The sequence below is a fragment of the Delphinus delphis genome, chromosome 11 (assembly GCF_949987515.2).
Source record: "Delphinus delphis chromosome 11, mDelDel1.2, whole genome shotgun sequence".
In the NCBI taxonomy this organism is placed as follows: domain Eukaryota; kingdom Metazoa; phylum Chordata; class Mammalia; order Artiodactyla; family Delphinidae; genus Delphinus; species Delphinus delphis.
In genome coordinates, this window is record NC_082693.1 from 82,674,072 (window position 1) to 82,687,671 (window position 13,600).

Sequence of the window (13,600 nt, forward strand, 5' to 3'; positions counted from 1 at the left end):
AATCCTGAAAGAAAATCAGACCATGGTGGTGAATAATTGTCAAAGGTGTTTTTTTTTGTTTTTTTTTAAAATTTTCTTTATTTAATTTATTTATTTTTGGCTGCGTTGGCTCTTTGTTGTTGCGCGCGGGCTTTCTCTAATTGCGGTGAGTGGGGGCTACTCTTCCTTGCGGTGGTTGGGCTTCTCATTGCGGTGGCCTCTCTTGTTGCGGAGCACAGGCTCTAGGCATGTGGGCTTCAGTAGCTGTGGCTCGCGGGCTCTAGAGGGCAGGCTCAGTAGTTGTGGCACACGGGCCCAGTTGCTCCGCGGCATGTGGGATCTTCCCGGACCAGGGCTCAAACCCATGTCCCCTGCATTAGCAGGCGGATTCTTAACCACTGTGCCACCAGGGAAGCCCAAAGGTGTTTTCTTATTATTTTTTTTAATTAAAAAAAAATTTTATTGAAATATAGTTGATTTACAATGTAGTATTAGTTTCCAGTTTATTCTTTTTTTTCTTTTAACATCTTCATTGGAGTATAATTGCTTTACAATGGTGTGTTAGTTTCTGCTTTATAACAAAGTGAATCAGCTATACGTATACATATATCCCCATATCTCCTCCCTCTTGCGTCTCCCTCCCACCTTCCCTATCCCACCGCTCTAGGTGGTCCCAAAGCACCGAGCTGATCTCCCTGTGCTATGCGGCTGCTTCCCACTAGCTATCGGTTTTACATTTGGTAGTGTATATATGTCCATACCACTCTCTCACTTCGTCCCAGCTTACCCTTCCACCTCCCCATTTCCTCAAGTCCATTCTCTATGTCTGCGTCTTTATTCCTGTCCTGCCCCTAGGTTCTTCAGAACCATTTTTTAAAGGTGTTTTATTATTAAATTATGGCATCTGAGAAGCTATGAGGTCTTAACCTACTTTACACCTTCCTGGTATAGAACTAAGGCATGATGAGCCAACTGTGTGCATTTTTTCCCAACTCCTTGTTCAGTGACCAGCATTTTGGTAGCTTGAATTTTGACATATTGGGAATATTTATAGCATGGAAATTGGCCTGTGTTACAAATCAGGTTCCCTCTAGAGCTGTTTGTTAAGCATTTACCAGCACATCTGTGCTCGCTCTCCTCCCCCAGTCATTCTTCTAATTGCTTTGTTCCTTGCCTGCTGTTAGAGCACAGAGGAGGCAGGAAAGCAGAGTCAGACACATAGATGGAATGTAGATTCCCTCCATCTGATAGCACTGGGACCTGGAACAAGTTATATAACCTCTCCAATACCCCGTTTCCTCCTTAATAAAGTGGGGTTGGTAATAGGCCCACCTCAGGGTTGAGAGGATGAAATGAAATGATGTATGGTGAGCACCTAGCAGTGGCTGGTGCATGGTAAGTGTTCAAAAAGTAGTGTCTACTGCCAGTACTGATAGTCATTCATTCAACAAATGCATATGGAAAGGCTGTTTGTAAAGCACTTTTGATTCTGCCTGTATGGGTTTTTTTGTGTGTTTGTTTTTGTTTTTGACCTCGCTGTGTGGCTTGTGGGATCTTTGTTTTGTTCCCTGACCAGGGATCTAATCCAGGCTCATGGCAGTGAAAGCATGGAGTCCTAACCACTGGACTGCCAGGGAATTCCCAGATTCTGCCTGTATGGTTTTAAATGTAAAGATAAGCAAGAATAAAATATCACTCTGAAATTCTGAGCTTTCGAATCGATGTTCGATGTCATGTGGACTGCATACCTGGGCCCTTGAAATATGTCCTGATTTGCTCTCCCTGGACAGATCATTCCCAAGTATGGGCATCTTCTCATCTCCTGTTAGAGCACCTTTGTCCCCCCACCTACCTACCCCCCTCAATAGCCTCGTCACTTCTCCACAACCAGCAATCTTCCTGGCACGTGGCAGATTCCTCACAGACCTGTGCCAACAAGTACTCTTGCATGAGTCATCGGGTAGCTGCTTTTTTATACCCTAAGGTCAAGAATAGAAGGCTTCCTTTCCCTGTGAGAATTTTCTGGCAAAAGTGCTGCCCAGGGCCTCCCTGGTGGCGCAGTGGTTGCTGCTGATGGCGCCTGCTGATGCAGGGGACACGGGTTCGTGCCCTGGTCCGGGAAGATCCCACATGCCGCGGAGCGGCTGGGCCCGTGAGCCATGGCCGCTGTGCCTGCGCGTCTGGAGCCTGTGCCCCGCAACGGGAGAGGCCACAGCAGTGAGAGGCCTGCGTACCGCAAAAAAAAAAAAAAAAAAAAAAAAAAAAAAAAAAAAAAAAGTGCTGCCCAAGGGCACACATGAGCTGTTTCCACCAGCTGTTTCCATCACTGGTTCTCATCCCCTCCTCGCCCATTCAGGACGATGTTGTGCTCAGAAGGGCATCCCAAACGTCGGGCAGCCTTCACCTCAACATCCCTTTAGTGAGAAAGAAGATTATTTGTAGGAAAAATGGTAATGTTAAATTCTAAACCCTTCAGATTCTTACAGGTACAAGTGACACTGAGATTGAAGTAATTGGGACTAGAGGAATTTGTGGGAAGGGCGAACATTAACCTCTTCATACTCTTCAAATATTAAGTGTTCACAAAGCTTAAAGACTCCTGTTTCCTGCACACACAGGCTTCCTGTGGAATTTTTCAAACACTTTGAAGTGCATCTTTTCAACTTGATCCATTTTTCAGTACTTAAATTTCAGAGCTGTTTTAAAACGTGGAAACACTCAAGACAAGTACGAGTTCTTTCATGTTGGGAGTGCCTTTGCCATCAGTTTGAAACTGTGCTTTATGCAAGCAGCTTGAGAGTATAAAAATGTAAACCTTGGCATTAATGAATAGAAGCTAGCACATGTCAAATGCTACATTCCAGCTCATTGAATTAATTAATTGATAGACTGCATCTGAAATATGTCTCATAGAAGCTATTTTTTTGTTAAAATAATTTATCACCATGAGTAATACCCTTGATACCCTATTTCCATAAAGTACTGACAGGCATCAATAATATTTATTGCTCAGCCTTCTATCATATTTTCAGCAGTGTAAATTCTTATGCATAAATCATATTGTTAAAAATTAAAATGATGTGTTTATGTATATTTAATATTCAAATAGTAGACTTTTCAAACGTGATTTTAGACCAGGTTTTTTTTTTTTTCCCCCAAAAATAGTCTCACTCAATTCCTCATCAAGAATGAACACACACTTCAGATTTTTCAGGTGGGATCATCTGAAAAACACCACCACCATTCACTTTAAATATTTCCTCACATAGTGTTGTCAGTTATACTTCAAAACAAACAAACATACAAACAAACTCATAGGAAAAGAGACCAGACTTGTGGTTCTCAGAGGCCAGGGGTGAGGAAGAGGGGGATTGGATGATGGTGGTCAAATAGCACAAACTTCCAGTTAGAATATAAATAAGTACTAGGGAGGTAATGTACAACATGGGTACTATAATTAACACTGCTGTATGTTATATATGAACGTTGTTAAGAAAGTAAATCCTAAGAGTTCTCAGCATAACAAAAAAAGTTCTCAAAAAAATTTATATCTATATGAGATGATGGATGTTCACGAAACTTACTGTGGTGATCATTTCATGATGTCTCTAAGTCAGATCATTATGCTGTACACCTTAAACTTATACAGTGCTGTTTGTTAATTATATATCAGTAAAACTGGGGAAAAAAATAAAAAATAGTTTTTAATTTTTCAGAGCCCAACTTGAAAATACTTTAGAACAAAATCAGGTCAAATCTTTGGAATTCTAAGTGGCCGAACACCCAGAGGGGATACAATATAATACCTGCCAATTATATGCCTGAACTGAATTCCTTTTTACTAATTTGGACATGTCTTCTCTTTCTCAGTGATACAGGAACAACACCTCCAGAGAGTGGTATTTTTGGATTTATGATAAACTTCTCTGCATTTCTTAGTAAGTACACAATAATTATTATAAATAAATTAAAAATTACCAATCTCATGTGAAGTAAAATGTTACAGTTTATGTATCATTTTTATTGATTGGTCTTTGATCTTTGTTATTGTTTTCTTTGTTTCTATTTCATTTATTTTTGCTCTGATCTTTATGATTTCTTTCCTTCTACTAACTTTGGGTTTTGTTTGCTCTTCTTTCTCTAGCTCCTTTAGGTGTAAGTTTAGATTGTTTATTTGAGATTTTTCTTGTTTCTTGAGGTAGGCTTGTATTGCTATAAACTTCCCTCTTAGAACTGCTTTTGCTGCATCCCATAGGTTTTGGATCATTGTGTTTTCATTGTAATTTGTCTCTAGGTATTTTTTGATTTCCTCTTTGATTTCTTCAGTGATCTCTTGGTTATTTAGTAACGTATTGTTTAGCCTCCATGTGTTTGTGTTTTTTACATTTTTTTCCCTGTAGTTGATTTCTAATCTCATAGCGTTGTGGTCGGAAAAGGTGCTTGATATGATATCAATTTTCTTAAATTTACGGAGGCTTGATTTGTGACCCAAGATGTGATCTATCCTGGAGAATGTTCCTTGCGCACTTGAGAAGAAAGTGTAATCTGCTGTTTTTGGATAGAATGTCCCATAAATATCATTTAAATCTATCTGGTCTATTTTGTCATTTAAAGCTTGTGTTTCCTTATTAATTTTCTGTCTGGATGATCTGTCCATTGGTGTAAGTGAGGTGTTAAAGTCCCCCACTATTATTGTGTCACTGTCGATTTCCTCTTTTACAGCTGTTAGCAGTTGCCTTATGTATTGAGGTGCTCCTATGTGTTGGGTGCATATATATTTATAATTGTTATGTCTTCTTGGATTGATCCCTTGATCATCCAAGGTAGTGTCCTTCCTTGTCTCTTGTAACATTCTTTATTTTAAAGTCTGTTTTATCTGATATGAATATTGCTACTCCAGCTTCCTTTGGATTTCCATTTGCATGGAATATCTTTTTCCATCCCCTCACTTTCAGTCTGTATGTGTCCCTAGGTCTGAAGTGGGTCTCTTGTAGACAGCATATATATGGGTCTTGTTTTCGTATCCATTCAGCAAGCCTGTGTCTTATGGTTAGAGCATTTATTCCAGTCACGTTTAAGGTAATTATTGATATGTATGTTCCTATTACCATTTTCTTAATTGTTATGGGTTTGTTTTTGTAGGTCCTTTTCTTCTCTTGTGTTTCTCACTTAGAGAAGTTCCTTTAGCATTTGTTGTAGAGCCGGTTTGGTTGGTGCTGAATTCTCTTAGCTTTTGCTTGTCTGTAAAGCTTTTGATTTCTCCATCGAATCTGAATGAGATCCTTGCTGGGTAGAGTAATCTTGGTTGTAGGTTTTTCCCTTTCATCACTTTAAATATACTGTGCCACTCCCTTCTGGCTTGTAGAGTTTCTGCTGAGAAATCAGCTGTTAACCTTATGGGAGTTACCTTGTATGTTATTTGCCATTTTTCCCTCGTTGCTTCCAATAATTTTTCTTTGTCTTTAATTTGATTACATTAATTAATTTAATTTAATTTAATTATTCAGTCTGATTACTCGATGTGTTTCTCCTTGGGTTTCTCCTGCCTGGGACTCTGTGTTTCCTGGACTTGGGTGGCTATTTCCTCTCCCATGTTAGGGAAGTTTTCATCTATAATCTCTTCAAGTATTTTCTCGGGTCCTTTCTCTCTCTCTTCTCCTTCTGGGACCCCTATAGTGCGAATGTTGTTGCCTTTAATGTTTTCCCAGAGGTCCCTTAGGCTGTCTTCATTTCTTTTCATTCTTTTTTCTTTATTCTGTTCCACGGCAGTGAATTCCACCCTTCTGTCTTCCAGGTCACTTATCTGTTCTTCTGCCTCAGTTATTCTGCTTGCTTCCTTCTAGTGTATTTTTTATTTCAGTTATTGTATTGTTCATCTCTGTTTGTTTGTTCTTTAATTCTTCTAGGTCTTTGTTAAACATTTCTGGCATCTTCTCAATCCTTGCCTCCATTCTTTTTCTGAGGTCCTGGATCATCTTCACTATCATTTTTCTGGATTCTTTTTCTGGAAGGTTTCCTATCTCCACTTCATTCAGTTGTTTTTCTGGGGTTTTACCTTGTTCCTTCATCTGGTACATAGCCCTCTGCCTTTTCATCTTGTCTCTTTCTGTGAATGTGGTTTTGGTTCCACAGGCTGCATGATTGTAGTTCTTCTTGCTTCTGCCCTCTTTTATTGTTATTTTTTAACAAACATTATTTTTTAGAACATTTTCAGATTCACAGAAAACTGGAGGAAAAGGTAGAGCTTTCCCATATATGCCCTGCTCCCCCGCAGCCCCCCACAGCCTTCTCCATTATCAACATCCCCCCACCAGAGTAATATATTAGTTACAGCTGATGAACCTACATTGCCACATCATTATCACCCAAAGTCAATAGTTTACATTAGGGTTTATGCTTGGTATACGTGATTTTTTAAAAAGTATAACCTTTGCAACTACAGTTTTGCTCTGCTTTAAGAAACTCAAGTGACTAGAAATCCATAGTTATTTTTGGCCTCATTATAGAACTATTCACTTTATCTGGTAATTTGCCACAGGAATTTGAAGTGGATTTTAAATGTAATTTCTAAAATTGTGATTTATATCCAATGCATTTGCGTTAAGCCAAAGACACCTAAAATTTAGAAGCTAGTGTTTCTCAGAGTGTGTTCTGAAGGTAACTTACAAGAAAATCCTCTTGGGTGCTGGTTCCAAGGCCTGTTCCAGGGCCACACTGCAGATATACTGGATCAGAACTTCTGGAAGTGGGGCCCAAGCATATGTGCTGTGAACCAGCACTCTAAGGGACTTGGATACTCACAAAAGCTTCTGAACCAATGACAAAGGTGTTAGCTCACCTGTTAGAGGAAGGGAAAGGTGAAGCATGGAATAGTTTGTCTCCAACTCAGCTATGATTTTTCAGTTCCTCAAATGCACCTGAGATGCAGTTGAGAGGCTACAACGCTCTCTCATGAACCAATTAATGTAAAGACTAAAAAACTCAGTCCTATGGGATGATGAGGGTATTCCATAAACCCTTAACCCTGCAGAACAATCAGGTGTTTGCCAGGGACCCATCATATAACCAGCACTTTCTGGCCCTCTCTACTGATGCAGGGTGGAAGGGGCAGAGGTGCTGGAAACCCTACCTAGTGACTTGACATCTTCAGAATTTGTTCACCCTCCTTGGTAGAGGGAGTTTCACCCCATCACTCATTTGTTGTCTTCTCCTCCCAAGGTTTTGGAGGTGAGCAAGGGGAAGTAGAAATAGGAGTCAGTCAATCCCAGTGCCCTCTTACACCATCCTTGCCCAGAGTCCAGATTTAGAAGACAGATTATTTTATCACTAGCAAGTGATAAATGTAGCTTTTTGCTTCTAGGCAAGGGAGAATCTGACATGAATATTTCTGTTTAAAATGCTCTATGATAAATGATTAGCCTTTAGACTGGTTTTAAAAATTCAGCAAAAAATATTATGGCCATCATAACACTATTGAACACACAGAAATCTACTTTATCCCAACACATGCATGATACCCATCTCATGGACATATAATAATTTATAATTCAGTCCCCTATTGTTAAACATTTAGGCTATTTTTCATTTTGTAATATACAACGCTAAAGTGAATATCTTTTAAACATATCTCTGCATATCTATGTGACTTTTTCTATAAGCTAAATTTGCTGAGTTAAATTTGCTCTCACACTATTCACAAAAGCCAATGGCAATTAAAGAAGTAAACATGAAGAACAAAACCATAAGAGGAGGGACTTTTTCTTATGGTGGTGCAGTGGATAAGAATCCGCCTGCCAGTGCAGGGGACATGGGTTCGAGCCCTGGTCCGGGAAGATCCCACATGCCATGGAACAACTAAGCCCATGCGCCACAACTACTGAGCCCACGCTCCACACCTACTGAAGCCCGCACGCCTAGAGCCCATGCTCTGCAACAAGAGAAGCCACCGCAAGGAGAAGCCCGACTGCAAAGAAGAGTAGCCCCGCTTGCTGCAACTAGAGAAAGCCCGTGCGCAAGAGTGAAGACTCAACACAGCCAAAAATAAATAAAATTAAATCTTAAAAAAAAAAAAAAAAGAGGATTTGGATTTAAGTATAGGAAAATATTTTTAAAACCTTAGGATGGAAAAGCTTATCTAAACTTGCACACACAAAACTCCGAAGCTAAATAGAAGAACTGACAGATTTGGGTAGATGAAAATGGAAACTTCTAAGTGATGAAAGATTCACGAAGTTAAAGACAAACAACAGACCAGAAGAACATTTGTAATATTTATAGCAGACAATAGACTAATGTACATAATGTATAAAGAGCAACTACAAATTGAAAATGAACAAACTCAAGAGAAAAATTTAAAAAATGATAAACATACAATTTTCAGAAGAGAAATGCAAATGAGTAGTGACATACTGAAAGTTGCTCAGTCTCACTGACTATCAGAGAGATGCAAATTAAACAAACAGGTTGCCATTTTTCATTTGTTAGATTGGCAACAATTAAAAGGACAGGGCATACAGAATTGCTTTCAAACTCTGCTGTGGGAGTATGAATTGCCTCAGTCTTGGAGCAGTTTGGAGCTACTTTTTGGCATTTTAATTGAGCATAGTTTTTTAACGCAGTAATACTACTTCTAGGAATTCATCTTTCAGAAACACTGAAAGTGCGCCAAAGCCTTCTATATAAGGATGTTCACTGAGCATTGTTTGTAATAGGAAAAACATATAATGTAGAAATCTATCATTAGAAGAATGATGAAATAAATATGGCATCTCACTGTATACCATGATGAGGGAGACCTACGTGTACTGACATTGGCAAGATCGCCACAGAACACTTTTATTTTAAAAATTTATTTAGTTATTTATTTTAAATTTTTTTTTTTTTTTTTTTGCGGCACGCGGGCCTCTCCCTGTTGTGGCCTCTCCTGTTGCGGAGCACAGGCTCCGGACGCGCAGGCTCAGTGGCCATGGCTCACGGGCCCAGCCTCTCCGCGGCATGTGGGATCTTCCCGGTCCTGGGCACGAACCCGTGTCCCCTGCATCGGCAGGCGGACTCTCAACCACTGTGCCACCAGGGAAGCCCCTTAAATTTATTTATTTATGGCTGCGTTGGGTCTTCGTTGCTGTGCGCAGGCTTTCTCTAGTTGCGGCGAGCGGGGTCTACTCTTTGTTGCAGTGCACAGGCTTCTCATTGCAGTGGCTTCTCTTGTTGTGGAGCATGGCCTCTAGGCACACGGGCTTCAGTAGTTGCGGCATGTGGGCTCAGTAGTTGTGGTTCGTGTGCTCTAGAGCTCAGGCTCAGTAGTTGTGGTGCACGGGCTTAGTTGCTCCGCGGCATGTGGGATCTTCCCAGACCAGGGCTCAAACCCGCGTCCCCTGCATTGGCAGGCGGATTCTTAACCACTGTGCCACCAGGGAAGTCCCAACCATGGAACGTTTTTAAATAAATAAAAAAGCAAGTCCCAGAAAAATACGTGCACAATAGCATTTATGTGAAAAGGATAACAGCCAAGACAGTGTGTGTGTGTGTGTGTGTGTGTGTGTGTATGCGTGTGTGTGTGTATGCGTCACATGGCGGGGGAGAGTAAGATGGGGTGAGGAAGGGCAGGTGTGAACGAGTGGGGAGACTATTGCAATCAGGAGACTGAAAATACAAATTATTTTAAAAGCCATAAAAACTGTTCATGTGTTTTTCCTTCTAAAAAGTCAAAAAATAAAAATTCATCAGAGTCCCTTTCTTTTTCAGGTGCAGCCACGATGTACACAAGATATAAAATAGTAGAGAAGCAAAACCAAACCAGCTATTTCAGCACTCCTGTTTTTAACTTGGTGTCGTTAGTTCTAGGATTGGTGGGATGCATCGGGTTGGGCATTGTAGCCAATTTCCAGGTATGACCTGAAGTTTTTTTGGTTATTGGGGGTGATGGAGTATATGTATCTGGAGGAGAGAAGCAAGAGCACCAGAGGCGCGCTTGTGCCAGCACAGCTCTCAAATAGTTGATGAGCGTATGAATATTGGGATAGTTTGCTTCTTAGAAACAAATCTTCGTCATTTGCAAGTCAGCCCAGCCTAGTACTTGGGAGAGATGGGGTGCGTGTGTGAGAGAGAGCGTGCTTCAGACCATGCTGTGGGCTCTGGGTTGCTCTGTGTTCTTGTTGATGTGGTTTAATGTGCTGGGAGAGCTACTTCAGTCATTGTAATGATTTCATTAACATCGTGAAAACGTTTCTGTGTATGAGCGTGTGTATGTTTACTGATTCTGCTGTTTGGGCCTCTGGTGTTCAATTCAAAGAGAGGCATCTGATCTCTTCCTTTCACAGATGAGGATCTAGGCACATGGAGGTGAAATAATTTGGTCAGGGTTACTCAGCTAATCAGTTGCAGGGCCAAAATATGGCCTTACTGAGCAAATTAACTTATATAACAACTACTGCAGAGTCCACTTGACATATTCTTACTGTGTCAAGTGTTGGAAAAAATCCTACATGTTTTATTCTAATTTTTGGATTCCTTTCATTTCGAAGTCTCTTTCAGGAAGGCATGGTATTTGTCTATGGAGGCAATATTTTATATTTTACAAGTATGTGTTGTATTTCAAATGAGTACTAATATGAGCACTCGCCTTACAGGGTTATTGCTGGGATTCGATGAGATAATGTACAGTGCCCAGCACTCTGTACTTAGCCGTCTTCACGGTCATCGGTTCATCACTATAGGCCAACACCCTGGAGGGCCTGCTCTGTCATCACCATTGTCCCTTTGTGACCGTAGAAAGGAGGTTACTCCTGGAGGACTTTTGGTTCTGCCTGGGGGTACTCCTTTAACTTTTTTCCCACCAGAAGTGGGTTGATCTTCTGTGACGCTTACTTTATAAAAACGTGTCAGCCTTCAGTGCTAGCTGGCTGTTCAAGTCCACATCTGCACACTGAAGCTGCAGCAGAGGGGCACTGCCTCCTGGTGTGTACCTGGGAGGCTGATAACCTCAGGACACCACCTGTACCGTCTGCTGTCCACCTGTTCTCTAGTGTCTGCTCCTGCATGAGTCAGACCATTGTCAGAGGGCCCTCTGCCTCACCTGCATCATGTGGGCCTCAGAGAATCACCTTTTCTGCCCTGCACATGCAGGAAGCCATCTGTCATTGGTGGGGGGGACAGTATAATAAAGTGCTCTGGGAAACTCAGTGCTGTGTTGTGAGGGGTGAGGCATCCTTCCTTGTATGACACAGAACCTCAGGACAACCTAGGGCAGGAATATTCTTCCAGGTCTGGTGGCCAACAAGTGTTCGTTTTGGGATGTTACAAATTCACAACTAACAGTGTTCCCTTGTTAACACTGGTGAAAGCTGAGAGCCAAATTTGTAGCCTCCCTGAAGCAAGCCTATAGGGCTTCCAGGAGGGCATCTTGTGAACTCACTTTGCTTCCGGCTTCGTTTAACTTTCCTACTCTATTGTCTCTGTGTTAGGAAATAAACATCACTAGTTGCCTATGACATTTGTCACGTGGTAGAGACTCTTGATGACATTTCCTTACGTTTTATGATTGTGTGTGTTTTGGGTTCCATAACAACATTTATTAAAGTTTTCTTTTTTTCTTCTTTCTTTTTCTTATTTGGCCGGGCTGCACGGCTTGTGGGATCTTAGTTCCCCGACCAGGGATTGAACCCTGGCCCCGGCAGTGAGAGCATGGAGTCCTAACCGCTGGACCACCTGGGAATTCTTATTGAAGTTTTCTAGGTGACAGACATTTATGAAAACATTTCATGCTTTAACTCGTATAATTCTAATAATGACCTTAGAAGATAGGTAGTATTATTTTCCTCATTTATCAATGGAGAAATGGAGACCCAGAGAGGTTAATACTCTCCCCAAATCCTGTGAGTCATGAAAAGTCACCTTTGATTGAAGCAGTCTGCCCAGAACCTGTGGGGAAGAGTTAACCTCTAGGCCAGAATGAGAAAATCTCTGTGAGAAAAAAGCATGTACACAATTCACAGTTCTAGGGCTTCCCAGGTGGCGCAGTACTTAAAGAATCCGCCTGCCAATGCAGGGGACACAGGTTCTAGCCCTGGTCCACAAAGATCCCACATGGTACGGAGCAACTAAGCCCATGCACCACAACTACTGAGCCCGCGTGCCGCCGCTACTGAAGCCCACATACCTAGAGCCCACACTCCGCAACAAAGAGAAGCCACCACAATGAGAAGCCCGCACACCGCAACGAGGAGTAGCTCCCGCTTGCCGCAACTAGACAAAAACCTGCGCGCAGCAACGAAGACCCAGTGCAGCCAAAAATAAAATAAACTTAAAAAAGAAGAATGATAAATTTTTTTTCATAAAATTAGGGCAAAAAAATTCACAGTTCACAGTTCTAGCATCAGAAAGCACGATGGAAAAATTATTTTCAAAGGGAAGGTGGCAACTTGGAAGGATATAAGTTGTCTAGTGGAGTGTGGGTATGACTTGTCCTGTGGGGGGGATAGTATGCACTGTATGATATCCCATCACATTATTCTCGGAATAACTCAACATCACAAGTGATAACGGCCATCAGTGTTTAAACCATAAAGGGCAGACTTCAGGAAGAAGGCTTAGGTGGTTAGATAATTACACTTTTGTTTCCTTTTAAGGTTTCTGTGAAGTGATTACATCTTCACAAGGACCAGAAATAGAATTTCTAACTTTCCTGAGAGCAAACTGTTTGCCTTGTCATTGTTCCCGTAAATGTATCTTTACAACTTCCTTTTTTGATATCCTGCAATTCACTTTCGGGCGTGCCATAAGCAAACCTATGTGAGCAGTTGCCTCAAGAAGAATTAGAGATGTGAGGGCGGGAGACAGCATTGGCTGGTGCTTTTTCTTGAGGGGGAGTAAACTGCATTTACCAGGTGTTCACAGCTAGCACTCTTTCCTGCACTGGTGGATAAGATGGCTACTTTTTGGTGTCTCCTCACCAAGCAGTCTCCGTCAATGCTTTCCTGTCCCTCAAGAAGTCTCCTTTTTGGAAAAGTCAAGTTTCCTGAGGTTGGATCCTCTCAATAGTCTAGTTTTCTCTACTTTTATTATCTTTTTTTTTTTTTTTTTTTACCGGTACGCGGGCCTCTCACTGTTGTGGCCTCTCCCATTGCGGAGCACAGGCTCCGGACGTGCAGGCTCAGCGGCCATGGTTCACGGGCCCAGCCGCTCCGCGGCATGTGGGATCTTCCCGGACCGGGGCACGAACCCGTGTTCCCTGCATCGGCAGGCGGACTCTCAACCACTGCGCCACCAGGGAAGCCCTATTATCTTTTAAATTAACAAGAGTTTCAAAAAGAGCTACTAGGTTTTCATCTTAACCTCTATCCAAAATTCACGTCTGATCTGAGTCGTTTCCCTGCTAAAAGACATCTTTGATGAGCGAATATGTATTCCACAGTGAAAAGGGCACACTGGAAATACACCTCCTGCTAATTCAAGGGCCTTTTGATCTGATTTCATCAGGGCTAATGTGGGTGTCATGAAGCTTGCAGATTAAGATCTGATGTATTGAATTGGCCAGGGTTGAGGAAGCAAGTTTCCTGACAGTGCTAGTGGGGGGTGGAAACAAAGTATGTAAATTCAGGATTTGATTTACTTATTAGCATAG

At 41.6% G+C, this 13,600-nt stretch overlaps 1 protein-coding gene across 1 annotated transcript in view; it reads left to right on the forward strand.

Annotated features, from left to right (window-relative positions):
• Nucleotides 1–13,600, forward strand: part of DRAM1 (DNA damage regulated autophagy modulator 1) — a 44,460-nt gene that overhangs the window by 19,273 nt on the left and 11,587 nt on the right. The window contains exons 2-3 of the mRNA XM_060025480.1: nt 3,850–3,917; nt 9,724–9,866. Of these exons, the coding sequence (XP_059881463.1) occupies nt 3,850–3,917; nt 9,724–9,866 (211 nt within the window). The remainder of the gene's footprint in view (nt 1–3,849; nt 3,918–9,723; nt 9,867–13,600) is intronic.